Raw genomic sequence first — 27,979 nt, 5'->3', positions numbered from 1 at the left:
TCTAAAGTGGAGGAGCGTTTTTCTAGAGTGGAGGAGCATTGGCCAGGGTTGTCAAGGAACGGTGGAACGTAAATCGTAATGGACTGGACGTCTCAATCTTTTTGATCCAATTCTTGTTTCTTGGATTAAAGGTAAGAAGAAGGGTTTTGAATTATTATGTTTTTCCACTACTTGGCCATTTTAATCCGACACGTTTACGTTATGGTGTGCCGTTTGTAAACTTTTGTTGCTGAATAAAGTGATCTTTCCAGATAGCTCGAACTTGGTTTAAATCCCCCAGATTTAGCAAATAAACACCCCTACAAAATGTATTGCAATTTCCAAGTCACTTTTTCACATATATAAAAATTAGAATTATATGTTAAATCTAAATATTGAATCTAAATCTACATCCTGAATCGAAATCGAGATGGTATATCTTAATCAAAATCTTGTATTTCAATCAAAATCCTAAATCTAAAGGCTTAATTTGAAGCTATGTCGTATTTATAAATCTGAATCTATATAATATATGCTAATCATAACACATATACTATACAAGGATTACAAAAGGCACCTCATATTACATGGCAGCCATGCAGCAAGCATGTGTTTCTTAACAACAAATAAAACAAATTAACAAACAAATATCAAACTAAGGTCAAAGGGAGGTCCAAATATTTTATTGGGTGATGGGAAGTCTTTTGAATGGATGCCATTAATTGCTGGGATTCCTTTTAATAAGGTTTTTTTTTTAGCTATCATTTTGTTACGCTTCAATGCTAATTTATCCACAATGCAAGCAGTCTGCAAAACGTATTTACTGCCTTTCTGCCTCGCTTTCCCGTGGCCATCAGCAAGTCTGTCTGACTGCAACTGTCAGTCTAACCGTCATCTTTCCCTGTCTCCCCAATCGTTCATTGATCAGCCTGTCTGTCTGTCCATCCGGAGTGGCCATCTGTGTGTCCGCCGTCTGTCTGTCTGTCCATCCTTTTTTCTGTCTGCCTGCCTCTCTATCCGTCTGTCCTACCTTAACCTGTCTGACTGGAGATCTGTGTGCACGTCTATCTTTCCGTCCATCTTTTCCATGGTCTACCCGCCCTACCAACCCGACAAACACCACAACGTCTGGCCAGTGGGCCGTGTGCATTGGGGGTTGGTGTGTTGGCTGTTGTCAGAAGAACGGTCGGTTGGTAATGAAGTTGTAAAAGGCGGTGGCCATTTCTGGCCCAACATTCACAATCAGACAAGGGAGCAAGCACCTTGACTGTCTGACCCTCTGTCTGTCAATCTGTCTGTCCGTCTGTCTGTCCGTCCACTATTCCAGATGGGTAAACCGTGTCCAAACGGTACTTGGCGGTACACTCTGATTGATGAATGCGTGGCCTGTGAAACGTTATGCCATCAGCCAATGTGTACCGAGCACTGTGGTAAGGTTAAACACACACAGACACACACACACACACACACACACACACACACACACACACACACACACACACACACACACACACACACACACACACACACACACAAATCAAATCAGATGCAAACCTCTACGCACACACACATTCACACACAGACGACACCTGCAAGCACACACAGATCCAGACACACATGCACGCGCACACAGACACACATGCAGGTGCACGCATACACACACAAATACACACACAAACGTGCACCTATGCGAACACAGGTTTCCAGTATAGGATATTTGCGGTGTGTATACACACAAATACAGAAACAAACAACACACTTGCATGTGTACCGGGGGGCAGATACACACACAATCAAAACGGCTACATGCTTCAGAATAAGAATGATGTAGTAAAATAAGCCAAAAGATTAAAAACAAAGAAATCCTGTGCGGTGCTCTGCAGTGGCTAACTGCACCGCCATGGGAGGCCACTACTACGACCTCGGGCGGCATCAGTGCATCCGCTGTGCCGACCTGTGCGGGAGGCACCCGCAGGAGTGCAGCCAGTATTGCCTCAGTGAGTACCCCCACACCCCCACCCCCAAACACAAACACACACACACACAGTTGGCCCTCACGCAACTCCCTGTGGATCCCAGGGAGCGCAGCCTCCACCTGGGCACACACATAAGGACCCCCGGGTCCCTCCGACACAGCAGGTGTGTGGGCCATCAGAGAGGGGAGGGGGAGAGGGAAAAGAGCAGGAGGAGAGACGGGGGAGGGGAGGGGGGAGAGAGGGAAGCGAGAGATTGAAGGGGGGGGGGGGGGGGGGGGGGGGGAGAGAGGAGGAGAGGGCGAGAGACTTATTTAGTTTTGGGCAGGAACCAATCACGCAAAGAGTTAAGGGGAGGGTGGGTAGGTGGATGCACGTCTTCATGCAGCAAGATTTAGAGAGAGGTGGTGTGTAATAAACCAAACAGTCATAGTGGAAGAGAGAGAGAGAGAGAGAGAGAGAGAGAGAGAGAGAGAGAGAGAGAGAGAGAGAGAGAGAGAGAGAGAGAGAGAGAGAGAGAGAGAGAGAGAGAGAGAGAGAGAGAACCTTCGTAGCTCTAAAAAATATTGGTCCCCTTTGAAATGAGGTTTGCCTATTAAAACAGGGCTTGCACATCGTGACTTCACATCGCAATGACCATCTCCATTTCGGAAGCATAGGAGCATAGGAATGTTATTGGTAGTAATAGTGTTGGCTCGATTGTTGAGTGATGATTCGTGAAATGATGTGTCTTGGTGGGGACACCTTGTCGTGTTTCAAACTGCCAGAGCGTTTCTCATGCGAGACATGGCAAAACAACGTTTTGATCAGCCTCACTTCCTGTATTTACATTCATTCAGGATTTTACTCTCTACAGTCCTCACAATATATCGGATTATCGGCGACACCAAATTCAATGATGCATTCAATGATGATGAACAACTCCAATCAGGGCTTTCTCCACTTCCTAATTCTCCTTCTACAGCCACACCACTACCAACCATCCCCACCCCCACCCCCCCCACCGCCACCACCACCACCACCTCCACGTGTGGACCAGGACACTCCCAGGTTCACTCAGCTGTCCTGCTGCCTGTCTCCATCCCCCTGCTGTACTCCCTGATGGGCCTTTGTGTCCTCGTGCTGCTGTGTATCCTGGGCCTCTCTCTGCTGGTGTTCCTGAGAACAGCCAGAAAGAGAAGCCCAAGGCCGGTGAAGCCTGGGCCCTCGGTGATCCCCCAGCTGGTGGGAAACGTTCAGCAGAGGGGCCGGGATGATGGCCAAGGCGACGGGGGGGAGAATGGGAGGATGTATAAGCGTGAGTTTGTCCGAGTGATCTTTTCTTCTATTTGGTGGTTGTGATTTATTAAAGCAGATCTCTAAAGTCTATAATTCAACTGAAAGAAGCATGCAAATGATACAGGAAAATGGGGGTTTCTCCAGGTGTTTTTAAATTTTGATTCTATATCTAGAGTCAAAAACCATTACTTTTTCAGTATGTTTCATCATAGAGGCAGTCAATAGTGTGTATAGGGCGTTTGACTCCTATAAGGTCAAACACCCAAATGCCCACATCCTACAAAAGGTATCACTGAGCAAGATTTGTAGCAACCCCCATACCTGCTCCTTATTGACCTGCATCTGCACTGTTTAACCCTTATCTGCTACTGAGGTATCTGTCAAATCTAATCCCCACCTGCTCCTTAATGAACTTCCTCTGTACTGGTCTGACTCTTATTTACTACTGAGGTATCTGTAAAATCTAACACCCACCTGCTCCTTAATGAACTTTCTCTGTAGTGTCTAACCCCTATATTCTGTATCTGAGAACAGTGCAAGTCATTTTGGATCAAATAACCATCTGCAAACTAAATACTGTTCAGTATTTCCTCAAGTGAACCCAGAATATATTCTATACAGACAAGATTCCCAGACAATGTAGCCTTGGGTCTGTTGATGCAGAGACCATCACTTCAGATATTTTCCGCAGGCTTGTCTGAATATATGAGCATTCATCGCTGAACCTATAAATTCTAGTTTTTTCTCACCATAAGTCTTTTAGCGGACGTTGTTAGATACATTGAGGGGCTGTAGGGGAATCTTGCTCAAGGATGCCTACAGGTTGACTGAGGACACTAGGGATCGACCGCTGCGCCTTTTAGCTGGGAGTTTAACAACCTTTGCCAATATATATGATTGAATACTTAATTAAAGTTGCATTTACATTAAATAATGAACACAGAGAAAAGGTAGTAGGCCTACAGCAATGTTATTGAAAATAAAAAGATGTCTTTATAGTTACACGGCCATTTAAAGTTTCCTACAGGGGGTCTAAGATTGTCATTAAGAAGCTAGTTTAGGGGTTGGACACAATGGTCAGCCATCAAACCCAGGACCTTTTGGCTCTGACAAACACCCAAAAGCAGGAGGCACAGCAATGGAGATGTGGCAGAAGGTAGAACTTCATTTTTTGGCAGTGAGGGGGAAAGCTCAATCGAAGCCTGTATAAAAACCAAGGACAGACGGAACCACTAAATAGATCCGTGTTGCCTACGAGATGTGTAAATAAACGCCTGCCTGGGCGTGCACCCAACGCTGGCAGGCTCTGCATCGCTAAAATGCCCTCTAGAGTAGCGGAAATGAGAACAAGTGCCCTATTGGCTTCCAATCAAATTGGAAGAAAATGATTGAGTGCTATCTAGGGTGCAACTATATTATGAGGAAAAGTGCACATAAAGGGTTTTTACAATGGCATAAAACGTCCCTTCTGGGTGCCCTTCCAACGGAAAAGGGTCCCGTAATGTAGTGCCCTCTGGCCTCTATGCTCTCAACTGTAACCAGTGGCGTCACTAGGCTGTTTCATTCGGGGCTAAAGCCCCGGATATTATTTAATTAGCCCCGAATTGTATAAAAAAAGTAAAAAATACCTTTTTTTGCTTGCTTTACATTAAAAACAAACATGGGGTTTCCAGGGGCAGCTCAAAGTGGCCTACTCCTTCTGGATTGTCCTTCTGGCAAGAGAATAAACGATTTAAAAACATAACCAGACTGTTACCACCTCAAGTGAATTAACCTATCCTATCTCCAGTCATATATACCTATATATATGTAAGGTCTATATATTATATGCTGTGCTGCTTATCCCCAGAACTTTAGATGTCTGGGGATAAGCAGCACAGCAGTCAGGAAGCTATTTAAAGCTATATTAAGCGCATTATTTAAAGCATTCTGAAAAAATTTGCGTGGGCAATAAAGCATACAAAAAAAATTAACTCGCGTATTTTCCCTTTCCCTCTGGGCTAAGCCCCGGATATTTCAGAAACCTAGAAACTGCCCTGACTGTAAGCCTGACATCCTACTGCAGTTTGTAAGGGTCAGCTGCATACATTTCTTTGAAGTTGCAAAGATTTATCAAAGAGGTATGGTTATACTTTTAATATCTTTTAAATTGGAAGGGAGTGAAGCATATGTTAGGTAAACACTCCGCAAACCACTAGAAGAGGCTTTCCCTCCTGCCGCCGCCAGTTTTTCTCGCTCTTCCGTTATTTTCTATCAAGAGTGTATTGGTCTATACTGCCCCCTAGTGTAACACCATGGAACGGCTAATAAAAAACCCTGTCGTCACCCTCCACAGAGCCCCTGTCCGCCTGCACATCCAACCCCACGGAGAGCTGCGAGTGCACCCACTGCTTCCCGGACCTCAGAGTCCCGTGTCGGGGGGCAGTGGGTGAGGCCAAGCTAATCTACTCCCTCCACCAGCAGACCTCCTCCTCCTTCTCCTCCCCTCAGCACAGCGGCACCGGGTGGGGTCAAGAGGAGCAGGGCCGTTGGGGCAATCCGAGGTGGATTCGGGGAGATCCAAGCCTGTGAAATGACTTGGAAACCCACTGGCGCTTCATTTACCATCTACTATGTAGTCCATGTCTTTGGGAGATATTAGCCACGCTTATTATACAAAGCAACTGATATATTAGTGAGGTGTTGCAGAGATTGAGGATGGAGTCCTCCACCTTAGCCTCTACACCTGTGATTCCAGAAACTGTGGGTTAGACAACAAAATCTATATTTTGGTTTGTTTGTTATAAAAAAAAACATGGTACATAATATGATACCATGGTATGACTTATTTTGATAGCTGTACCTATGGTGTGGTTCCAGAACACTTTCGACAAGTAGGCTTTTACCGTCTGTACACTATACTCTTGCCCCAGGCTACCAACATTGTGGTCTGGTTTTGGAGGCGAGAGGGCAACCTACCCATCCCTATATCCCCTGGCATAGCAAGCTGCCAAGCAACAGATGATAGAGCCTAAAGGATTGAGAGGAGCCTTATCGTTTGTTATCTTGGGCTAAGTGAGTTATGGTTATTCACCGGTGTTACCCTTTTAGTCGTGAGTACTATTCTCTGGTGAAGGGTACAATCTAAGGCTGTAGATAGAACTTTTCGTTGTGGAAAAACTCACTTCTCTTCACGCTTTGATTGTTTTTCTTTAGATACACATGATTCTATCTAAACCTCTAAACCATCTAAAGTTCAAACACATGTTTTTCTATTAACTATAGTTGGGATGAACCCAATAACGATGTCAGCCCTCGAAGACTTTTGGCTGTAAAAAATCAAGAGATTGTTTAAAGTCGATTCATTTGTGTCAAACTTTGTACAAATAAGAGTATTCTTATGTGTCTGTATGAAATAAATCGGTGTGACATAATGTGTCATTGTGTGAATAACTCTACAGCACACGGTTAATATTAGAGGTATAGGTTTTTATTTTTAAGGGGACATATTATACCACCAGGTGTGAGTGTGATTAGCCTTACAAGCCATTTAAAAAATCTGCCCCATATGACATCACTAGTGGGCGTGTCCACCTATATCTGTGCTGGGTAGATCAGCCTACCAGCCTACCCACTGGACTGAAGTAAACGTTGCTCATCTATCCAGCACAGATCTAGGTGGACACTCCATCTAGTGATGTCATATGGGGCAGATTTTCGAAACGGCTTGTAAGGCTAATCCCACTCACACCTGGTGGTATAACATGTCCCCTTTAACTGTGAGTCTACATCAACGAGTCCGGTTCACACGTGGCCCTGCGTGACAGGTGGAGAGTGGGTCTTCTCCGTCAGTCCCCTCCAGCCTTTGGCCCCCCATCAATAACTCACTCCAGTAGTTCCAACATGTCTCTTTAAAAATTAAAAAGTACATACCCAATACACACACACATACATGACAGAGAAAAAAAAGAACTTTTCCTAGGAAACGGTCATTATCCAGCGTCCAAATTCATGCTTAATGCAAGTACTGATTCAGTACACAACACAAATCACACGCGGACCATGCACGTGCATACGCGCACACACGCACACACACACACACACACACGTTGCAAAAATTCTGTCGTATTTAAAGTATTCAATGTCGAATAATGGAATATTTTTTTCAGCTGACTGGTTGGGGGAAATTAACTTGGTTCCAATGCAAGTTCACCTACTGTTTCATGAACATTAATTATAATAATACAATTACTATTCAAAAAATAATAATAGCCGTTTATAGTGATACTGAATGGGAAAGCAAAATCTCCTCCCTCAGCCTTAAGGAGAACAGGAAGCCATTAAGACTAAACTTTCTGTCAAGTTAGATCTAAATTTTTAGTCGATTCAGTGCACACACAGACACGCACACATAACACCAACACTCACATTTGAGGCCATATCTCACATGCACAAGTTACAGCAGCACGCACACACACAAATAAAAGTCACACACATGATCATACACATGGCATTAAATCAACATGCAACTGCATATACACTGCAGCATCAACACCTTTTGGAACACACACACACACACACACACACACACACACACACACACACACACACACACACACACACACACACACACACACACACACACACACACACACACACACACACACACACACACCTTAGACCACACCACAACGTTGCCATCACAAACACCAAAACACACACCAGGTTTGCGTGACATCACACAAATATAAACAATAACAAACAAAGACAGGTTACGTAAGACAATGATTAAAAACACAGCTAACCTTTTGCTTCCTCGTGTGCAAACTTTTTTAGAACAAAAATGGCAACGTAAAGTATCGCCCCAGTATCCGCCACTTTAATCAAATCTCATCCTTATGAAATACCATTGGTCCATCCCACCCTCCCATGGGCCACAGTTGGTTGAAAATGCATAAATAGGTTAAAGGATTGGTCAGGTGTAGCTGGGGAGACGGGATCGGTGCTCCACAGGTGATCCGCTGATAAGTGAACATGAACAGTGTGCAGCGAGTGGAGAGGAACCGGCCACGACGACCGGGTGTGTCAGCGAGCTTTAAGGCCGGTTCCTGCCAACGCTCGAGCACAGAGGTGCGTACGACGTCTTCGACCCGCTCGCGTGTTCGTCGACGTGCGTCCCCAACGCCGCGGCCCAGGACCAAAGCCTTTCCTTCGGGTCTATTGATCCCGTCTCCGCCTTGTTGTTTTAGATTGGTTGTTTCTTCAGCGGATCAATTTGAGTTGCCTAGGAGAGAGGCGAGTCTGCGGGGGGATTAAATACGGTCACAGAATTGTGTTGGTGCAAAGACGAGGGCGCTGAAAAAAAGTGCAACTTGCTCTATGCATGACGCGACGTAACCATGTGCTGGAGAGAGCACACCCCCCCCCCCCCCTAACAGGATGGGGTGATGTTAGTTTATTGTGCAGTGGAAACGCATGTCTGCTGGCCAAACGTCAGCTCATCAGCTTGTGTCCGTGTGAGAATCAGAAAACGACCTCTCCAGCGGGTTCTGTTCATCCGCTCGTCTCTAAGGATGAGTATTAAGATGTGCTCTATGATCCCAGCCGGAGGATGATGGTCTACAGGGGTCTACTCGTACTCCAGAAACTGTTTGTGGTAGAACAGAAGGTACCTGGGGGGGGGGGGGGGGGCACAACTTTAGTTTCACACCTCAATGACAAGCCTTCATTTTTTGTTTCCCGAAACCTACTATGCAGATTTGTCTACTTGTAGAGTTGAATGAGTCATGAATTTATGTATCATTTGTCCAGTCGACCGCAACGCAATTTCAGTTCTCTTAGTTCCTATGAATGACTGGTCAACTGGTAACCCAGTTAACGGAGATCAGACTTTCTTACATTTCAAAACACAACAATTTCAGAACACGATAAAATTAAATCCGAAACTAAAAACGGTTCAAGAATAGGTCTCACCCTTCACTGTCCAGGACGTCCTTGATGGTTGCCTTAGTGATGATGGCGTCGTCGCATTTGAACCACTGGTCCTTGTGCTGCCGGATGAAGGTGGTGTAGTGGCCGCTCTCTAGCGTCCCCTGGTGGTTCACCACCGCAAACAGACTGTACCTACGTCAAACAGAGAGGAGGAACCGTTCAGTTTGGATGGGGAATGGGTTTGGGATGAGAGTGGTTATACAACTACTAGACAACAAAGCACTCAAAAAGAAACTAACAGCAGGTTATTTGCAACCGTTTATTTTAATGCTAATCAGGGATCCAGCAGCCCTATGCAATAGCAGAACTTCCAACATGATCAGTCAAAACAAATATGAAGCGAAAGAAAGGGAAACCCCCTTCACGCAAAGACACATTTTTGCCAGACTCAAGATATGAGTCAGACTTTAGATATGAATCTATAGTCAGACTTTATATATAAATCTATAGTCAGACTTTATATATAAATCTATAGTCAGACTTTATGTATGAATCTATAGTCAAGACTTTATATATGAATCTATAGTCAGACTTTATATATAAATCTATAGTCAGACTTTAGATATGAATCTATAGTCAGACTTTAGATATGAATCTATAGTCAGACTTTAGATATGAATCTATAGTCAGACTTTGGATATTAATCTATAGTCAGACTTTAGATATGAATCTATAGTCAGACTTTAGATATGAATCTATTGTCAGACTTTAGATATGAATCTATTGTCAGACTTTAGATATTAATCTATAGTCTGATCTGAGACCCCAAAATGGAGCTTCTGGAAAGTGCCTGTTAACATATATTTTTACTGCACATATAACTGCAATAATATTAATTTAATAATAACTTTAAAATGATTGTACTTTATTTTCTATTGTAACTTTCATACTTTGCTATTGATATTTTTTACATTGTCTTTCACCCCCAAGGTACCCCAGGGATGAATAAAGTATCCATCAATCCATCCATTCATCTCACCACCCATCCATCAATCGATCAATCCATCCATCTCTGCCTACAGCTCATTCAAGGCGTTTATCGACTGAGGGGCCAGCTAGATGTTTTATCTATTGAGCACCACTGTAGGACTGATGTGTCTACCTGAAGGCAGGAGACAGTGGTTAGGGCAGCAAAGGATGTGTTTGCCGTCTAGTTGGTGTACATCTTCAATGTCATACACAGATTAGGCATTATGGGACTGAATGGAAATAGGTGTTTGTCTTTTGTACTTGTTATCGTTGTTGAAGGGGTCTGTAGTCTGTTGGTACTGGCCGTTCATACGACTCTCCTTACTGAAACACACAAGAGAGGGAAGAGGTGCTCGAAAACAAGGAGACACAAAAGCCTTTGCAACAGCAACCAAGCAACTAAGCAATTAAGCAACCGCGATCAGTTGGGAGATGAAATTCACCAAAAGTTATGGTAATTCAAATTAATATACTCTCACAAATGTTGAGTACTCAAGACCTCAGAATTCTAACATCATTTAAGCTCACCTGGAGGCCATAAAGGGGGTCATGTCCAGTTCCAGGGGAAAGGACACGTACGTGGTGATCTTCCGCCTCAGCTTGGCCGAGTGCTCGAACCGCTGGAAGGAGATAGGGAGGGAAGGAGAGAGGGAGGGAGGGAAGGAGGGAGGGAGGAAGGGTGGGATGATTAAAGTACTTCGCTATACATTTAGATGACAATAATCGATCAACCATTTTTGGAGAAGTAGTCCCGATCAGTGTTTCCCAACCTTGGGTAACTTCTAAACCACTGTCAGGCCTTTCACACATGAACACAGGATCAACTCTGGAGCATCTGATCCGAAGATGATCAGGAGTTGTCCTTTTACACATGCAGCACATCGCAGGAGTGCGGTCATGTGCTGTGTATTGGGAATTGGGAGATACCCCGTATACTTTAGGCGAATCACGGCGCCTTGGTAGAGTGTGTAGGAGGCAGGATGTAAGGCCAAAGGCATGCAGGAGAAGTGCCAGTGGTTTGTTTACAGCACATCGGAGATGGCGGGTGAGGCTTCAAACTCCGTAATGCTGACTCTTCTTGTGGTGATGTCAATACTGCATTTATTAAGACTCTGAGAAGTTTCGGACATTTTTGTCCACAAATACCAGGGAATATACAGAGAAGTGCAGACTTTCGGTGCATGTGTGAAAGGCTTATTAGTGGGGTGCCAAACACATATGCTCACTGGGTCAAATGAAGGGCAGATGATTGGGTTAAAACAACATGTGTGTGGAAGCAGATGCACCAACATGCTGAGAGAGTTAATTATTTAATTTATTCATTCATAAAGTTGTTGTCATTGTAGTTGGGTTATCTTTGCAATTATTTTGAATGATTTCATTATTTAGCACAACTTGCCAGGGCAGGAATCAATGAAAAGCATTATTATTACACTAACTTTGAGATGGAAGCAGGCTACGATGGGGAGCTTCTTCATGGTCAGCTGCTTGGTGGACTCCTGGTAACTATGGCAACCACTGCACTTGATCTTGGCCCCGCTGCCGAGGTGCTCTGGTCGGGTGAATCTAGACAGACAGACAGACAGACAATGAGTGAGGTAAATATGTTGCAAAACAAAGAAGCATGTAGACCTCATGTGAGAAGTTGTGATATACGATAAGAGAGAAAATCTTAACTTGAATGTTTACTTTTTACTGCCAACCTTTGTGATGTCACTGCCATGCCTACCTGTGGGATGTCACACCCGGGTGTCTACCTTGTGATGTCACAGCTTTGTTTACCTGTGTGATGACACATCTGAGTGTCTACCTGTGTGATGACCAGCTGGGGGAATTTTGTAGCTTTAAATAAAGCCCCCTGATAAATGTAATTACTGACTGTACATTAAGAAGTATTTCTGCTCTTAAAAGGTTGAATCTCCTCGTGACTGAATGTTCGTATACAGCGCGCAGGCTGTATGCGCGCAGGCTTGATACGCTCCACTTTTTTCTGTGGAGAACCAGCGCCTTGAATATTTACTACAGCGTTTCTACAGCTCGATGCGGATTCGCACTGACTCCGTCTTTACGGAGATATTCCTGAACCGCATAAAACGAAACCGGATGGCTTTCGCCCGTTTCGGCTCCGTGTGGACGCGGCCTGAGTGCTTACCTGCGCAGGCAGTCTGTGAGCGTGGTGGCGCCGGAGGAGGAAGTGTGTGTCTCCCCGTTGAGGGCCGATCCGTCGCCCCCGGGGCTGAGGGGCCAGAAGGGGGTGGAGGAGCCGGGCAGGTCCAGGCTGATGTCCCAGAAGGGGTCGATGGTGGTGGACACGCCGCTGGGGGGGGGGGGGGAGGGGGGTGGAGGCAGAAGGGCGGTAGTGTCACTCACGACAGGGGTTGAAGCCAAACCTCTGCATTCCTATTCAGGCCCCTCGTCTTAATGGTTCATCCCCAAATGGGAGGTCAGTCGTGAACAATGCATGATGCAATGAGTTTGTGAAAAGGAAAGAAATAGGTGCAGGTTGTGACAGGTCTGGGTGTCTGGACAGAGAGAGTGGAGAGTGAGATTTCGTGAGTTATTCTACAGGCAAAGGGTAGAAATGACTCAGGGCTGCTGAAATGACACCCAACACAATTACAAAACCAAGATATTACTCAGATTCCTTTTACAATCCTGTAAGAAGTTGTGATTTAGGTAATGATAATAATAATTCATTGAATTTATATAGCCCTTTTATTTTCTGGAAACTCAAAGCGCTTACAGTGAAGGGGGGGGGGGGGGATCCTCACTAACCACCACCAGTGTGTAGCACCCACTTGGGTGATGCACGGCAGCCAATCTGCGCCAGAACCCTCACCACACACACCAGTTTGAGGTGGAGAGTGAGGGAATTAATGAATAAGACAATTATACAGGGGGATGATTAGGGGGCCGGATTGAATGAGCCTGGGCGGGCAGTTTTAGCCAGGACACCGGGGAAGCCCCTACTCTTTGCGATTGGTGCCCTGGGATCTTTTATGACCTCAGTGAGTCACCACCTCGGTTTTACGGGGATTGATGTTTTGGGCCAGAGGGAAGAGTGCCACCTACTGGCCAACACCTGACACCACTTCCAGCAGCAACTCAGTGTTCCCAGTTGGTCTCCAATCCAGTACTAACCAAGCCCACACCTGCTTAGCTTCAGAGATTCATCTAAGTCAGGGTGGCCATTGGTCTGGCTGCTGGCATGGGTCACTTATGGGCTCCATTTGAAACACAATTATAATTTTATTTATGAGTCAGGACCAAAGACCTCAGCTTATCAAGGTATCAATTCAGTGTTTGTAGGGAAGCATCAATTATAATAATAATAATAATAATAATAATAATAATAATACATTTAATTAAGAGGCGCCTTTCAAGACACCCAAGGTCACCTTACAGAGCATATAGTCATCAATATTGTCATGTAATTATTTACATGATGTATGTAAATAACTTACTTACTGCATGTAACTATGACACCACTAAACCAGGCCACCGGGTGGCAGCAGAGTCAAAGCACCACGGAGCCTGTGAGCCTCCGTTGCTGCAGTGTGTCAGCTGTGGGTGCTCTGGGCTATGTGTACCATCGCCTGGAGCCAAACGCTAGACCTTCACTCACACGTCATAGCAGACATTTTGTTTCTGTAACAGATACCAAACTTAAAACTGACTTGTGTAAATAATAATATCTATTGTATGAAAGGGGTAGTGTTGAATTGATAATCATAACAATATAGATTGCATCCAGTGACAACACACACACACACACACACTCACAGACAGACTTGACAGGTGACGTCGGACTGCAGGCCCCCCGTGAAGATTTGGTCGATAATACAGTTGCAGTGGTTTGGATTGTTGGCCTTCTTCCCATTGTCATCTGTTGGGAGAGACACACACACACACACACACACACACACACACACACACACACACACACACACACACACACACACACACACACACACACACACACACACACACACACACACACACACACACACACACACACAAACACACACACACACACACACACACACAAGACAAATGATAATGAGAAAGAGCCGATTCATACATCTTGATTACAACTACTCAACTTAAATTGCATGCATTAAAATGCAACCCACTTTACCAAACATTACAATGACCATTATCTAATAATCATTTGTTTTTTATGTAAAGTGCTTTGTGCATCAAGTGGAGCCAGTGACCCTTCTCAGTCCAATCATGACATGCACTCAGGTTCCCTCCTAAAAAGGCCTTTGCACCCGGCAGCTCCGTCCGGACTGTGCCCGTGTGCTCTGTGTGAGTGTGGGCGTGGCCGTGGGGGCGGGACCTTTGCAGTGCTTGTGCAGCACGTCCAGCGCGGCGATGAGGAACTCGTGGGCGTCCTGCTGCTCGTAGCCGGCCAGGTGGCGGGCGTGCGTCCACACCAGGTGCAGCAGGCGGAACGGGATGTGGGGTGAGCGGTGGCCCGAGTAGAACTGAGGAGAGGGGGAGGAGAGGTCATTACTACCCCTCCTTCCCCGGGGCGTTCTTGTTTCCCGGCCCAACACCTGCAACGGGACTCTTCCAGTGCAAATGCGAGAGAGGGGCGGGACTATGTAGCAAAGCTTAAAGGCCTACGTGGAGGTTAACCTGAAGTTTTGATTAATGGGTACATAAAGCACTCAAAATATGTATATCATTTATAAAATGTCTCCTAAATAGTGTTAAAGTCCAGTTTTTGGCGTTTTTGGCAGTAACAGGTGTTTTCCATTCGGCGATGACGTCACGTTAGGGAGACGTGGTGGAAGGTAGCCTCAACCTAGTACTAGAACTATGGGGTCTAAGAGGTGGCAAGAACCACAAATAACATGTATGATGGGTGGCCCACAGCCGTATAATTTCGAACCTGTCAGACGTGAGAGGGCGAATGAGGAATTGCCGAGAACTGACGGCGGTCAAAGCCAATTAAATGCATGGTCAGAGGAGAATGAGTGGAGAGTTGCTATCATTTAGCAACGCAGCAACGAGTGCTGGAGCTAGTCAATGAACAGCAGTGCATACAATAACGGCACTTTTATTTATTTTTATTTTCATTCAATAGCACCGAGTGAAAATCAAGGTTTTCTTTATATCTAGTGACAGCGGTTATGTCGATCAGATAAGTACCGGTAAACTTAGTCAGAAGATCTAGAAATAGAAGGCATAATGCTATGAGCTACCTTGCCAGTCCCACCTGTGAAATCCCCCCCAGAAAATCCCTAATAAATCGTACCTGATTTCCGATTAGTTATCCCAGGTTTTGATGGTACAAGCTCCAGTAACAACATCTTTGCCTAGTGTTTATTTCTAAGCCTCATTTTACCCAGTGTGCGAAATACCCGTCAATATTCGGGGGTCCCCATCTCCCGATTGTTGCGCAAGACCGATATACTTTTTTGCAGTAGGCCTCTAACATTTCAATAATTCATTGATGCAAGACAATTAGTATTAAGCCTAAATAACAACACGCACATTTTTTGATAATCTGATATGCTATATATTTTAAAGCAACACAGGAGGCTGTATTGGCTAAAGTTGTTTGGATGCATGTTGATTTATAACAAGGAGAGGCAAAGTTGTGCATTACAATGCAAACACGACAATAATTGGCACCAATCTGGCGCACTCAGAAGAGCAATAAACTGAATAAATGGCAGGTATAGCCTATTGGACTAGCAATCAGTGCACTTGCAAATGAGTGCCTGCAAGTATGACCGATCGTGGTGTGACATTATTTAACCATCAATCTACCGCAAATACGACCAGACAGAAGTACATTGAACACATACACAAATCACATCGTCAAACCCGGCGGATGCTGACAGACAGCCCACAACAAGCAAAACATCACCACGGCGGGTGTGCTCTCTCTCTCACTCTCGCACACCCGTACACAATCACTCCAACTTATCCAACTTCAAGGCTAGGCTGCTTCACTAAGACCACAACTAACCACAAGCTCTTCATACCATGCAGTATGCCGAAGCCAGAAAGGACACACGCACAGTCGCACACACTCATCTTATGCAAAACAATCTGTTTTATCATCAACATTCAGTCACTGCAAAGATTTATAAGACTAGCCTCTTACCATAAATTAGAATGGACCCAAACTGTGTGATTGATACAGTCTGGTTTAGCTTTCGCTTGCTATCCGTTTTTAGCATGACTCCTCAATATTAGTCTTTCTTCTGTTAGGCGCACATGGCTAATTTGCATACGTGCAAAGGACTGGCTGGCTCCACAAGGCAAATAATAGAACATATTTAATTATCTTTCTATCTGTCCATCCATCTATCTATCTATCTATCTATCTATCTATCCATCTATCCATCTATCCATCTATCCATCTATCCATCTATCTATCTACGCATGTGTCTATTTTTAATGTGATGTATTTTGTATATGTCCAGTCAGACTTGTTGTCTCCCTTGTTCTGTGTGGTCTTGTAGTCTATACTGTCCTGTGTGAGCCGAATCACCTAAATGAATTCCCGACGATTTTTGTCATTTGGTATTAATAATGACTTGACTAGGCTATCTCTCTATCTAGGCTATTCCCCACTATTCACCTATTCCCCACTATTCACGGAGCCTGAAGTGAATAATTGTTAATTAAATGTTTTAGTATAGACTACACGTGAACAAATAAAAGTGAACAAAAAAAATAAACAAGATAACACTTTTTGCCGGGATTTATTTGGTTTTATTAGCGGTTTATTTGTTGTTATTAGTGGACATTTTGCGATGAAAACAATATCGAGTTTGAGATGTCAATCATGGGATATTGCCCAATATCCCGAGATAGCGAACCAATCAAATTGCGCCAACTTAGGAGGTTCACGTGTAGCATATACTAACTATAGATAATATCTATGCATTTATCTATGTATCTGCATAATCTGCTGAACACTCTCTTACTAGTCTCTACTCTCAAGGGTCTAAATGCGTCTTTGGTCCGTGTCTCCCCAAAGTGACGTTATGCAATGCATTCTTGGGGAAATGAGAATCGATAGCAAACCGCTAATATAGCACCTACCATAAACCCTGCAACACAGCCTTTAAGTAGGGAGCGACATGCCTACAGTCACATGGGTGCAGTGGTGAGGGAGAGGGGGCGGGACTTCCAATAGAGGGACACCTGTTTCCTTTGTACAGGAATTTGTACATGTTTTGGAAATTCCATCGTCACGTAAGCTGTGCTCATCTTTGTTGCCGTCCTCCTTATCAGTTCTTCTAACTCAGGTGGGGAACGTTTTACTGGCATACACAACATAGGAAGTAAGGGACAGGGGAGTGTTAACTGTCGTACACAACATAAGAAGCAAGGGATCGGGAGTGTTAATTGGTGGACACAACATAGGAAGTAAGGGACCGGGGTGTACTAACTGGCGTACACAACATAGGACGTAAGGGACCGGAGGGTTAACTGGTGGACAAAACATAGGAAGTAAGGAACCGGGGTGTGTTTACTGGTGTACACAACATAGGAAGTAAGGGACCGGGGACAGTTAACTTGGGTAAAAAGCTCATAGGAAGTAAGGGACCTGTAAACTGACGTGCACTTGCTGAAATTGCGTGGTGATAGTAGATTGGGATAACGCTACAATTCATGATCAAGCATTGGTTTCTTCTTTTCGCTCATTGTATTCATGGTTGGAAAACCTATACTCATCCAGCTCCTGTCTGCCTGCCGGTGTACTCCGGCCTGAATCAGGGACGGCCTCAACTGTGACCGGAGCCCAACAACACCGAGATGACTCAGCTCATATGTAAATATGTTAAAGATGTGAAGCAGCCTTCAAGGAAAAAAATCGATAACTGGTAGTCTTGATTCATTCGGATGAATGCATTAAAATATGAAAAACAATTGGGTTGAATGGAGGCTACCGGTGGCCCTTTAGTGACAGGATAAACAATGGCAATGCCTGATGCACCCCCCCCCCCCCCGGACTCGACGGGTAGCCCCGATCTCTTACTCAATGTGAGCTGTTTACGTCAGTAAAGTTCACCGGGCACGAAGAGTACGAAGAGGAGTAAAACAACAAGAACAACAACAAGGAGAAGAAATATGGAGCTTTTGATGAGGAATTGATCAATGGTTCTCTGTCACTTCAAGTCTCTCCCCCCGCTATCCGCCCATACAAAGCATCCTTTCCCAGGATTCTGCATGCTTCGACGAGAAAGGACCCACTTCCAGCGTACCCCTACGACCCCCTCACCTCCTGGAAGAGCTGGGACATCTCGCACACCAGGCAGGAGTTGCTCTGCATCTCGCACTTGTGTCGGTCGGACAGGAAGAAGTCGCGCAGCAGCGGCGTGTGCGTGAGCGCCTGGACGATGCAGTTCATGAAGCACGTGTTGCCCAGGTTGATGAGACCCCTCAAACCTAAGGTAGAGAAAGATAGAGAGACAGAGAGACCAAGAGAGAGAGAGAAAATCAAATAATGGTTTAAAAAACGAATGCAAATAGAGATGACTCATTAAAATGACGCTCGCTCTGTGACATGGAGACAGCAGACAACACGAGAGAGGAGGATCGGTGAAGAGGAGGGAGGAGAGACGAGGTAAGAGGGGGAAATGGGGGATTAGATGAGAGTCAGAGAAAAGTGTGGGAGAAGGAGATAAGAGGAGAGAAGTAGGGGGTGGGATACGAAGAGGAGGATGAGAGGAGGAAGGAAGGGGAACAGCAGACAGAGGGGAGGACCAAGAAAAGCTGAGAAAGGGACGGCAACACAAGCTGCAAAAGAGAAACTAATGACGCTGGAAGTGAACCCGAGAGCGGAGGCTTCTGTAGAGGTGAAGACAGAAGAGATCAGACGAGAGAGCGAGAGGGAGAGAAAGGATCCAGAGGCGGAAGAGAATTCTCCCTGCTGTGCGCAGCTTTCAGAAGCTCCAGCCTCTTCTCCAACCTCTTCCTCCCGACGCCTCGTACTTCTCTCTGGTTCCCTGCGCTCCACTCCTCCGCCGTTTACATCTCATCATTCCATGTCTGGCCGGCGCTCTACATCTCAGCGCTCCCCCTGTTCCTCTGATCTCGTCTTCATTCATCCCATCCTCACCCCCTTTCTCGCTCCACCTGCGGTTTCCAAAACCTTATTTTAGCTTGTGACCCCATAGCTAGCTCGGGAAAAGTTTGTGACTTTCGCTTTTGTGCATCTGCTTCCATGCAAATAGTTTTAACCCAATTAAAATCTGCCGGTGATATAAATAACATAGAACATGTGGGGTGTGTGTGTGGATGATGGCTGGTTTGAGCAGCCTCACCTGGCCCGAGTCAGACTGATTGGGTGAAGCTGCACACCTGTTGTGCTTTGAGAAATGAATATGCACGGGTTAAACCAGCCACCTCCACACACGGGGAGATATCCTGCATGCTAACATAGCAGTTACCTAGGTGGCCTTTAACATGGACATTGCTACAAATATATAGTAACCAAGAATAATGTCCCTGTGATATCAATGTCTCTGTGAACGTCACTCTACTACACACTAATAGTTTCTGGTAGTGGCCATGAGTCTTGAGGCAGACGGTCCATATAAACAGGACGTCTCTGAGGTCTTTTAAAATAATTATTTGCCTCAATGTAGCAAATATCTATAGCTTCTGTCAGCAATCTCCTGCGCCCCAATATGCATATCAGGGGGCCCCAAGTGGGTCAGACCCCCAGGTTGGGAACCACTGCTCTGCAATACAAGTGGCCGCTTGCACCATACTCTCCCTCTCTTTATCCCATCAGCTCCCACAGTCCCGCACCCTCAAGCCTCTGTACTTCATTTAACTCAAAATCTCCCCCTTTGTCTGTGTATTATGCAGTAGATTTCTTTTTTACTATTTCTTGCATCACCTACTTTCTCATCAACCCAGTCTCACCCTAGTGCAGTTTCTCTCTCTCCCTCTCTCCTGCTTGCTCTCTCCAGCTCACTTCCTCTCTCCCCCTCTTGCTTCTTCTGTCTGTGTTTCTCTTCCTCTCTATGTCTCTCCCCCAGTGTTATTTTTCTTCCGTCTAAATCGATCCTTGCTTGATGTACTTCGAGCTCCCATGCGTTCCCTTCCTTATTCCTGTAATATGATCGGTGGCACACGGTATGAAGGATGATTGCCCTTTAACAGCAGGCTCAGATACGGTTGCGGGGATGTGTCATAGAGTAAATCCGGCAAAATGGCTGTGGTTGAGGTGGTACTGTGTTATGTTGACACTGTGTCAGTGTAGCACCGGGAATTTAATCAGTTTTTCTCTCTCCTGCCTGGTCTTCCTCCTAGGGAAACTGGGAAAATAAGGCGTGTGTGCAATGTACTGATGTCGGGAGCCTATTGCCTATACCCACTACAACTACTGAGATTTCCTGCCCCCCAGAGAACTGACTGTTCAGTCTGAGTCCTCTCTCGCAGGCCCTCCAGACAACCCAGACCGGATTTAAAGCAGCCATGCCCTCTTTCTTTACCTTTCACTCCTAGAGTCTCTCTCTCTCGCTCTCTGAAGAGCGAGTTACCGTGGCCAGCGTGTTAGGAGTGTGAGAAAATGAACGAGGGAAATCAATAGTACGGAGAAGAGACAAGGAGAGAGATGGAGGCAGACACACAGAGGGAGATGGAGGCCGAGTGAGGGAGAGAGACACACACGCACAAAGAATAACAGGAGAGAGGGAGAGATTAAAGTGAGAGAATGATAAGAGAGAAACCGACCTATAGTGCAGTTGGAGGTGATTCTCCGCCTCTTGGGGTTGTGGCGGAGGAGTTCCAGCTCTCTCTTGTTGGGCTCCCACGTCAGGAACCTCTCTCCCGCTCCTACATACATACACATATATTCCGCCACACACCCAAGCAACATCAACCATGCAACTGTGTGTGTGTGTGTGTGTGTGTGTGTGTGTGTGTGTGTGTGTGTGTGTGTGTGTGTGTGTGTGTGTGTGTGTGTGTGTGTGTGTGTGTGTGTGTGTGTGTGTGTGTGTGTGTGTGTGTTATAAACGGTATAGAAAGTACACCGTTGTGAATTTGCGCGACAGTATGGATTTTGACGTTACCGTGAGACCGGTAGACAGTGTGTGTGTGTGCGCGCGTGTCAGTGCGTACCTTTCATCTTCCAGGCTTTCCTCTGCTCCTCTTTGGCAATCTGTTCGATGTCCTTGTCATAGATGTAGTCCTGGCATCCGAAACAGTAAATCCCCCCGTACAGCAGGTCTATAGCTGGGGAGGAGCACGCACACAAACACACACACACGTCAGTTTTGATATTGCAGTATCGCAATAAAGAGTGGAAAATAGTGAGCATGGTTGACCCAAGTCAATTGTTATTGTCGCTGCATTGCACTAATACACAGAAATCTCTTATCCAACCCAGAGGGCAGGGGGGGACTGAGAATGCTGGACTGTCATAATCAGTCCATAATCTCCTTCTTCAATTGTTTTCTGCTTCACTCTGTTATGTTCCCTCCATCATAACTTGTTACGCCGCCGTTCCACTGTTTCTCTGACAACACTGTGGCTGTCGTCGAGAAAGAAGGAAAAATAAATATTAAGAAGGGCACAAAAAAAATGAAATTATAGGATACAATGGCTTTAACAACAAAGTACAGACCATTTTTTTTTTACACTTTATTTTTTTTCTTTCCTTTTGACTTTATCTTAACCCTGTTAGTGTTCCCTGGAAAGCACACACACACACACACACACACACACACACAAACACACACACGAGATAGTGAGCGTGCAGGAATAACAGACTTCTTAATTACCCCTGTTCCCTTTTTCTAACAGTTTGGTTTCACGTCCTCCTCTTGGGGAGCGCCACGACTCGTCGCACTTAAATTAGCGGTTAACCTAATTAAATCCAAAGCCGAGCCACACACACTGTCTCAGGGGGTTCCCTGCTGATTTTTGCGATACAGCGTTTTCTGTGGCCGCTCTCCCAGAAAGTTTTCTGTCCTCAACATCTGCCAAATGAAAGCCTTTGTAATCTCAGCTCCAGATAGTTTTTTTTTTGCTTAGCCACCAGTGCTTACCGTTTCCCCTGGAGCGGTGCCAGTTCACAAAGCAACTGAATGTGATTACCGGTAGAACAAACCGAATACGATTAGCGGTAGAACAAACTGAATCCACTTACTGGTAGAGCTGACGGAATCAGATTTCTGGTAAAGAAATGATGGGTTAGACGTGTTACTTCTTCCCCTAACCCTTTAAGTTAGGGTTTGAAATGATTCTCATGTATAGCCCTAACCATAATGACCCCCAAATACGTGATGCGTGTTCTCTCACAATATGTATTTGTGGTCAAAATCCTTGTCTGTCATGGAGGTGTCAGCAGGAGAGACACCAGAGGTACATGTGCGATGCTTTCTTGTGACACACAAGTATTAACACACACCGACACATACACACACACACACACACATACACACAAACACCAACAGCTTAAGCAATAATGTGTGTGTGCGTCTGCATGTGTAAGACAAAATGTACATGAGTTTTCCCCCCTGCCAGAGATAGACCTCCCCAAGGGGTTTAGTGGGTTGGCTGGCAGGCGTAGTCAATAACCCAGACATCGGGACCAGGATAAAAGCTGTATATATAGAACTGAGCCTAAAAGAGTCTAAACGACAGACAGGATCAATGTCATACAGTACAGCCCAGCACAGAACGTCTGATCCAAACCCGGGAGGTTATTTGTATTATTTGTCAGGGACAATGCAGAGAGCATCCCGGCAGGTTTGAAAACCAAACAAACACATAGAAAGATAGAGAAAGAGACAGACAGACAACTCGTTTCCAAACAGCAGCTGTACATACTACACTGTAGGACAAGCATAACGTTATACAAACCAGACTTTTATTTGGAAAGGCAGAGATTGCCAGCCCTCCAGGTTCTGTGGACTTTTGTACCAGGATGAGGCCGGCCCCTAGTGAGTCCCAGTGCACCATGTGATGCACACCACGGTCCCTGGTGGAGGACGAGGCACAGCGACTGTGGCACAACCAGATTGCACTGGATTGCATAATCTCTCCCACACTCCCGGTCTCTCGCTCCCTCACTCTGTATCTCCCTCGACCTTTCCTTCTCTCTGTATTTCTGTTTAATATTGCCGCGAATCCCTTCCCTGAGGACATAGTTAAACCCTTCAGCTGTTCTTGATGGCGTTCACAGGCTGGATTTCCAGCCGTACGATCGATGCTTTGACATTGCCTTAACATTAACGAAATGTCGTCGATAGCCACCTGAGGCAAACCAAAGCAGGGAGAGAGAGAGGTAGCGGTCTTTGTATGAAAGCCGGCAGAGCAATTAACATTATAGTGTTTTTGATCCGCAAGAATAACCCATACAGAATCTAAACAGGATTCTAACATAGTTCAGTCCCATTTCGGGAGACATTTCTCTGATTTAGATTCCAGAAACACTATTTCAACCACTCTTTTCACTGGGACTAAATGTTCTTGAGCCATTTTTAACCTTTAATAAACATTCAACCAATATCGTATAAATAAATATACATGCCAAGCTCCACTAACAAACTTTTGGCGTTGTTGGCATTAGGCCATGTTGGTACCTTGTTTAACTCTCAGGTGTTTAATCACCTGCTTGTCATCCTTGTTAGTTTGGTTAGTTAATTAATCTTTAATGTGTGTATTTCATTGAGTGAGTGAGTGAGTTAGTGAGTGAGTGCGTGTGCCCTAAGGAAGTACCGAGGCTGTGTCTCTTGCTCTTGGCGTGGTCGTGGATGTGTTTCTTGCTGAAGCAGGCGAAATAAACACAGTGGAGGCAGGAATGGAGGCGGCTGAGGTGGGAGCCACACATGTGACACGCACACGACTTGGCCTGCGGAGACAGAGGGAGGGAGAGGGACGCAGGGAGATCAATATTTATTACCATTTAGAGTGGAGATATTTACATCAGCTTTAGCAATGTACATTTCCCATGACAATAAAGCCTATTGAGTGGGGGGGGGGAGAGAGAGAGACGGAGACAGAGATATTTAAATCAGGTATAGTTGTCTGGATGGCAGGAGAGAGAAGACTTGGACTTTCACTGAACGGTCCATTCTTTGGGGGGGAGGAAATCTCAGGAGATGGAGTGGGAATTGGGATCCAATGAATGAGGGTAACATCAGTCTAGTGCAAGACAAAAACCTGCTCTTCCACAAAAGGTTGCCATCTCTTGGCTTAGAATAGAAAAACCTCCTGATATCCAGGTTCAACCAAAATGAAAAAGATAAAGATATGTCCAGAGAAATAGGGATACATAATGAGCAGTTAGGTGTGGACTAGACATGAACATACACATTGAACAAAGAACAATGGGGCTAGAAGTCCCACGGTTGTTTACACAAAAACTAAACCAAAATGCTAAATGCGCAAATTGTTATTCCAGCCACACAGACACTCCCTTTCAACTGATAAGCAAACACTCTATGAATTATGAATCGTGGTTGTATGATTCGGTGTTCTGCACGTGTTCTTGTTGGTGTTCAACAGCCACACGTTGTGCAGCAATGTGAAAAATAACACCGCAAGTTGTACACATCCCCTTAAGATATTTCACCGGGTAGAGTGCGTACCATTGAGGCCCAGTCCTTACCGTGGTGACCGGGGTTCGGTTCCTGCCCGCGGTCCTATGCTGCATGTCTTCCCCTCTATCTCCCATTCCTTCCTTTCTATCTCACTCTACAATAAGAAGGATAAAACCTTAATTGTTCTTATTTTTTTTATAAAGAAGGTGTACGCCTCAACAAAGAGGCTAGACTTCTTACTAGCCCTCCCCTTGAATGCAGGGAACAGTCAATACTTCCTAAAAGACTTGTCCCGGGTTGCTACGGCAACAGCATCCTGGATATAACAGAAAATCTCGGTCCCTCTGCGGTAGAGAGAAAAGGAGAGGGGGCATGCGAGGCAGTTAAATCTGCCGCTGATGCAACGTTGCGGTCTTATTCCCCTGCGTATGATTGGTTACTTTCGGTCATGTGTCCATAATCTAGCTTGTTATTATGTGCAAGGAACTTTGTACCAACATGTTGGACACGGACACTAAAAAAATGCCTTTGAGAATGTATGTGCCAGAGTTGTTCACACACACCCCACCCACACTCTTTTTAAGCAGGCTTCTGAGCAAGGCATTTATTGTACAGTGGTCCGTGAAGGTCCAATTTAAGGATGTCAAGTTTGCCTTACATTTATATAAGTACATGCATAATGTATATATGCATGTGTGTGCTACTTTTAGAATTTTGGTTTAATGGCGGGCTTGGAAATACAAGGCTTTATAGGATTTACTGAACGGCTAAATCCCTGTTGACACTCAAGACAACAATGAAGCAACAAGAAGCCAGCATTGATAATAAAAACAAAAAATAGATGAAAGTAGTCATTTAGTCCAATAAATATGGGGGAAGAAGCTTTACAAACTTGCTCAACGTGGGTAGCACAAGGCATTGCCACAGCCAGGGTTAGGGTTTGAAATCCCACTGGAGCCACCAATGCCAACAATGCACTTCTAGTAACGCTGGGGAAAGTAGACCATAGGGCTGGGGAATATGGGGCTTATGGTTATTGCTTACACTTACACATTAGTTATACACTCTCTCTCTCTCTTTCTCTCACACACACACACACTTAAATTAATGTGTCACAGTGGGGTTATTTTCATCTTTAGTAACGGTGAGGCTGACAGAGTGAGATAGGCCCCCAAAAAAAGAAAATAAAGACTTAAAACCTTGAACATTTTGTTTCTCAAGTCATCATCCAATGCTCTCTCAACTGTAGGCCTGCCCTGGACAATAAATCTGATGTGAATCCAGTGAGCAGAGAAGGAGATGGCAAAAGTAGCAGAAGTACATTTGGGCTACTTAAGGAGATCATGCAAAGGAAGGTGAAATCCAAATGCCAAGACATGTTTATCTCCACAGGTTTTAGATTATTTTTGCGTTGGTTTGCTTCTTCTAGATTCTAGATAGAAGCTCATTGCTTACTATGACGGAAGCAGTGGAGATGTGTGTCAGGAAAATTATATTTTTGTATAATGGGCATTTCCACGAGCCACACCATATGTAAAAAGGTAACTCCCTAAACCTGTGTTATTTTATTTGTTTTTCTTTGAACAGCAAAATGTCAGGAGGCCTGCATGTTTGTTGCATTATATCCACATAGTGAATCATACCCAAATAGATCTCCACTTAAAATTATGTATCAAGTCGGTTTGCTCTTTAAGAAATTGTTTTTATATTGATGAGCCAAAATACAACGTTATAACTAAAAGCAACATCATGTATATCATTTTTTTATTTAAAGTGCACACATTGGGCGGAAGAGGAAGTGAACATGAACGCTACACTTGAAGCACCGCCACCCCACCTCTCTCCCGCAGCGCACGGAGTAACCAGCCTCGCAGACAGTGCCCGGGTGCCCCCATCCTACTATCGCCGCAAACCACTCATCCGTCCGCCAGGCGTGGCAAACAGGCAATTATAGAGGCAAACAAAATCTGCAAATAGTAATTTCGCACAATGAGGTACAGCCTGACTTCTACGGCAAGCAGTTTGTCCTCGAATGACACATGCGCGCATTACTCCGATACTCAAAATGCAGATGCGTGGACTGGACTAATTTGGTGCAAATGTGTTTCTTGACGCTTGGCTCAGAGTTGTGCATCCACCAATCATACAATACCAATTTACAGCAAGACATGTAATGATAAAATAGCCCTTTGACCGACTGATGGCATACACAGTATACTTCTGTGATATACACAGTATACCACCACAGTATACCATTGTATGTACTATACTGCATCTCTCGACTGGGTTGGCACTGGGCGCTACACACACACACACACACACACACACACACACACACACACACACACACACACACACACACACACACACACACACACACACACACACACACTGTAGTCAGACAGGGTTCACAACAAATCTTGATACGGATCTCGAAAAACAACGACGCCTATAATGAATAAATAACAACCTTTGACAATAACACAGAAAGAAAATGAATTGAGGCTGTTGCATTTGTGTCAATTATAGTATCCTACCATCCCCTCGTAAGGAATCGGCAATTATAATGTTGGTGAGCCAATAATGTCTTAGTAATGTGTCCTAGTTGAGTCCCTCTCTATAATGCCAATTCATCACAACACCTCTGCAATGTGTGCGGTCTAAGACACACACCGCATGAGGTGTGGCATTTGTCTTAGTGAAATCGCTTACATCTTTGTTATGCACTTTTGATCAGCATTGCTCTTTACCTTTCGTTTTCTCGTTTCGGCTGAGCCGCTCCACACAAAACACTGATAAATGACCCTCAGGTTCTGCTTCCAGTTGTCCACCTTGTAGGTGTGCACATGGGGGCAACCTGTAGGACCCATGGTGGTCGCGGACCCCGTGCTGTCAGCTCAGCTCAACCCCACCACCACCACCACCTCTGCTACAACACAACACACCCGCCCGGTCCAAGCGGCTCGGCTGCGGTGGCTCCAGGTCTCTCCACTCAGTCAGCTCCCGATGTGTGGCTACCTCGACATGTCCTGTTTACAGTATCGGAAGCGCGGAGCACGGTGGCGCAACATCGATGCGGTTCTCTCGTTAAAAGTCCCGTTAGGAAATATCTAAATGTTTAAGTACGTGTGTGACTCGAGCTCGGTTCAGCTACGCAGTTTGTTCACCCCTTCGTTTTATTAAAGGTTAGCAAAAGAGGCTAAATGTTTAGCGTTGGAATTTCAAGACTACATTTTGGAAGTGAGGACCGGCCTTACTCGCGTGGTGAGCCAATCG

At 45.1% G+C, this 27,979-nt stretch overlaps 2 protein-coding genes across 2 annotated transcripts; one reads left to right on the top strand and one right to left on the bottom strand.

Moving 5' to 3' along the window:
* Positions 1 to 6,718, top strand: LOC130371844 (tumor necrosis factor receptor superfamily member 13B). The gene is made up of 5 exons (XM_056577705.1): positions 1 to 131; positions 1,307 to 1,409; positions 1,863 to 2,003; positions 2,992 to 3,249; positions 5,566 to 6,718. Exons 2-5 carry the CDS (start codon positions 1,307 to 1,309, stop codon positions 5,799 to 5,801), a joined length of 738 nt encoding a protein of 245 aa, XP_056433680.1. The 5' UTR covers positions 1 to 131; the 3' UTR covers positions 5,802 to 6,718.
* On the bottom strand, positions 6,631 to 27,973 carry usp22 (ubiquitin specific peptidase 22). The gene is made up of 13 exons (XM_056576528.1): positions 27,454 to 27,973; positions 23,880 to 24,012; positions 21,276 to 21,389; positions 20,889 to 20,990; positions 18,424 to 18,590; positions 14,512 to 14,659; positions 13,953 to 14,055; positions 12,322 to 12,486; positions 11,609 to 11,735; positions 10,698 to 10,789; positions 10,431 to 10,493; positions 9,183 to 9,332; positions 6,631 to 8,881 (listed from the first exon to the last, which is right to left on the bottom strand). Exons 1-13 carry the CDS (start codon positions 27,571 to 27,573, stop codon positions 8,839 to 8,841), a joined length of 1,527 nt encoding a protein of 508 aa, XP_056432503.1. The 5' UTR covers positions 27,574 to 27,973; the 3' UTR covers positions 6,631 to 8,838.
* Between the last annotated feature and the right edge of the window lie 6 nt (positions 27,974 to 27,979).

The sequence above is a fragment of the Gadus chalcogrammus genome, chromosome 18 (genome assembly GCF_026213295.1).
Source record: "Gadus chalcogrammus isolate NIFS_2021 chromosome 18, NIFS_Gcha_1.0, whole genome shotgun sequence".
Lineage (NCBI taxonomy): Eukaryota > Metazoa > Chordata > Actinopteri > Gadiformes > Gadidae > Gadus > Gadus chalcogrammus.
Note: the sequence above shows the minus strand (reverse complement) of the source record. Positions and strands in the feature narration are given on the sequence as shown.

Coding starts and splice junctions, on each gene's coding strand:
- LOC130371844 (XM_056577705.1), top strand. CDS start 1,307: ATGGGTAAACCGTGTCCAAACGGTACTTGGCGGTACACTCTGATTGAT. Junction 2,004..2,991: donor CCCCCACACCCCCACCCCCA/AACACAAACACA, acceptor CGTGTGGACCAG/GACACTCCCAGGTTCACTCA. Junction 3,250..5,565: donor GAATGGGAGGATGTATAAGC/GTGAGTTTGTCC, acceptor CACCCTCCACAG/AGCCCCTGTCCGCCTGCACA.
- usp22 (XM_056576528.1), bottom strand. CDS start 27,573: ATGGGTCCTACAGGTTGCCCCCATGTGCACACCTACAAGGTGGACAAC. Junction 21,390..23,879: donor GAGCAAGAGACACAGCCTCG/GTACTTCCTTAG, acceptor GCTCCTCCCCAG/CTATAGACCTGCTGTACGGG. Junction 8,882..9,182: donor GACGTCCTGGACAGTGAAGG/GTGAGACCTATT, acceptor CCCCCCCCCCAG/GTACCTTCTGTTCTACCACA.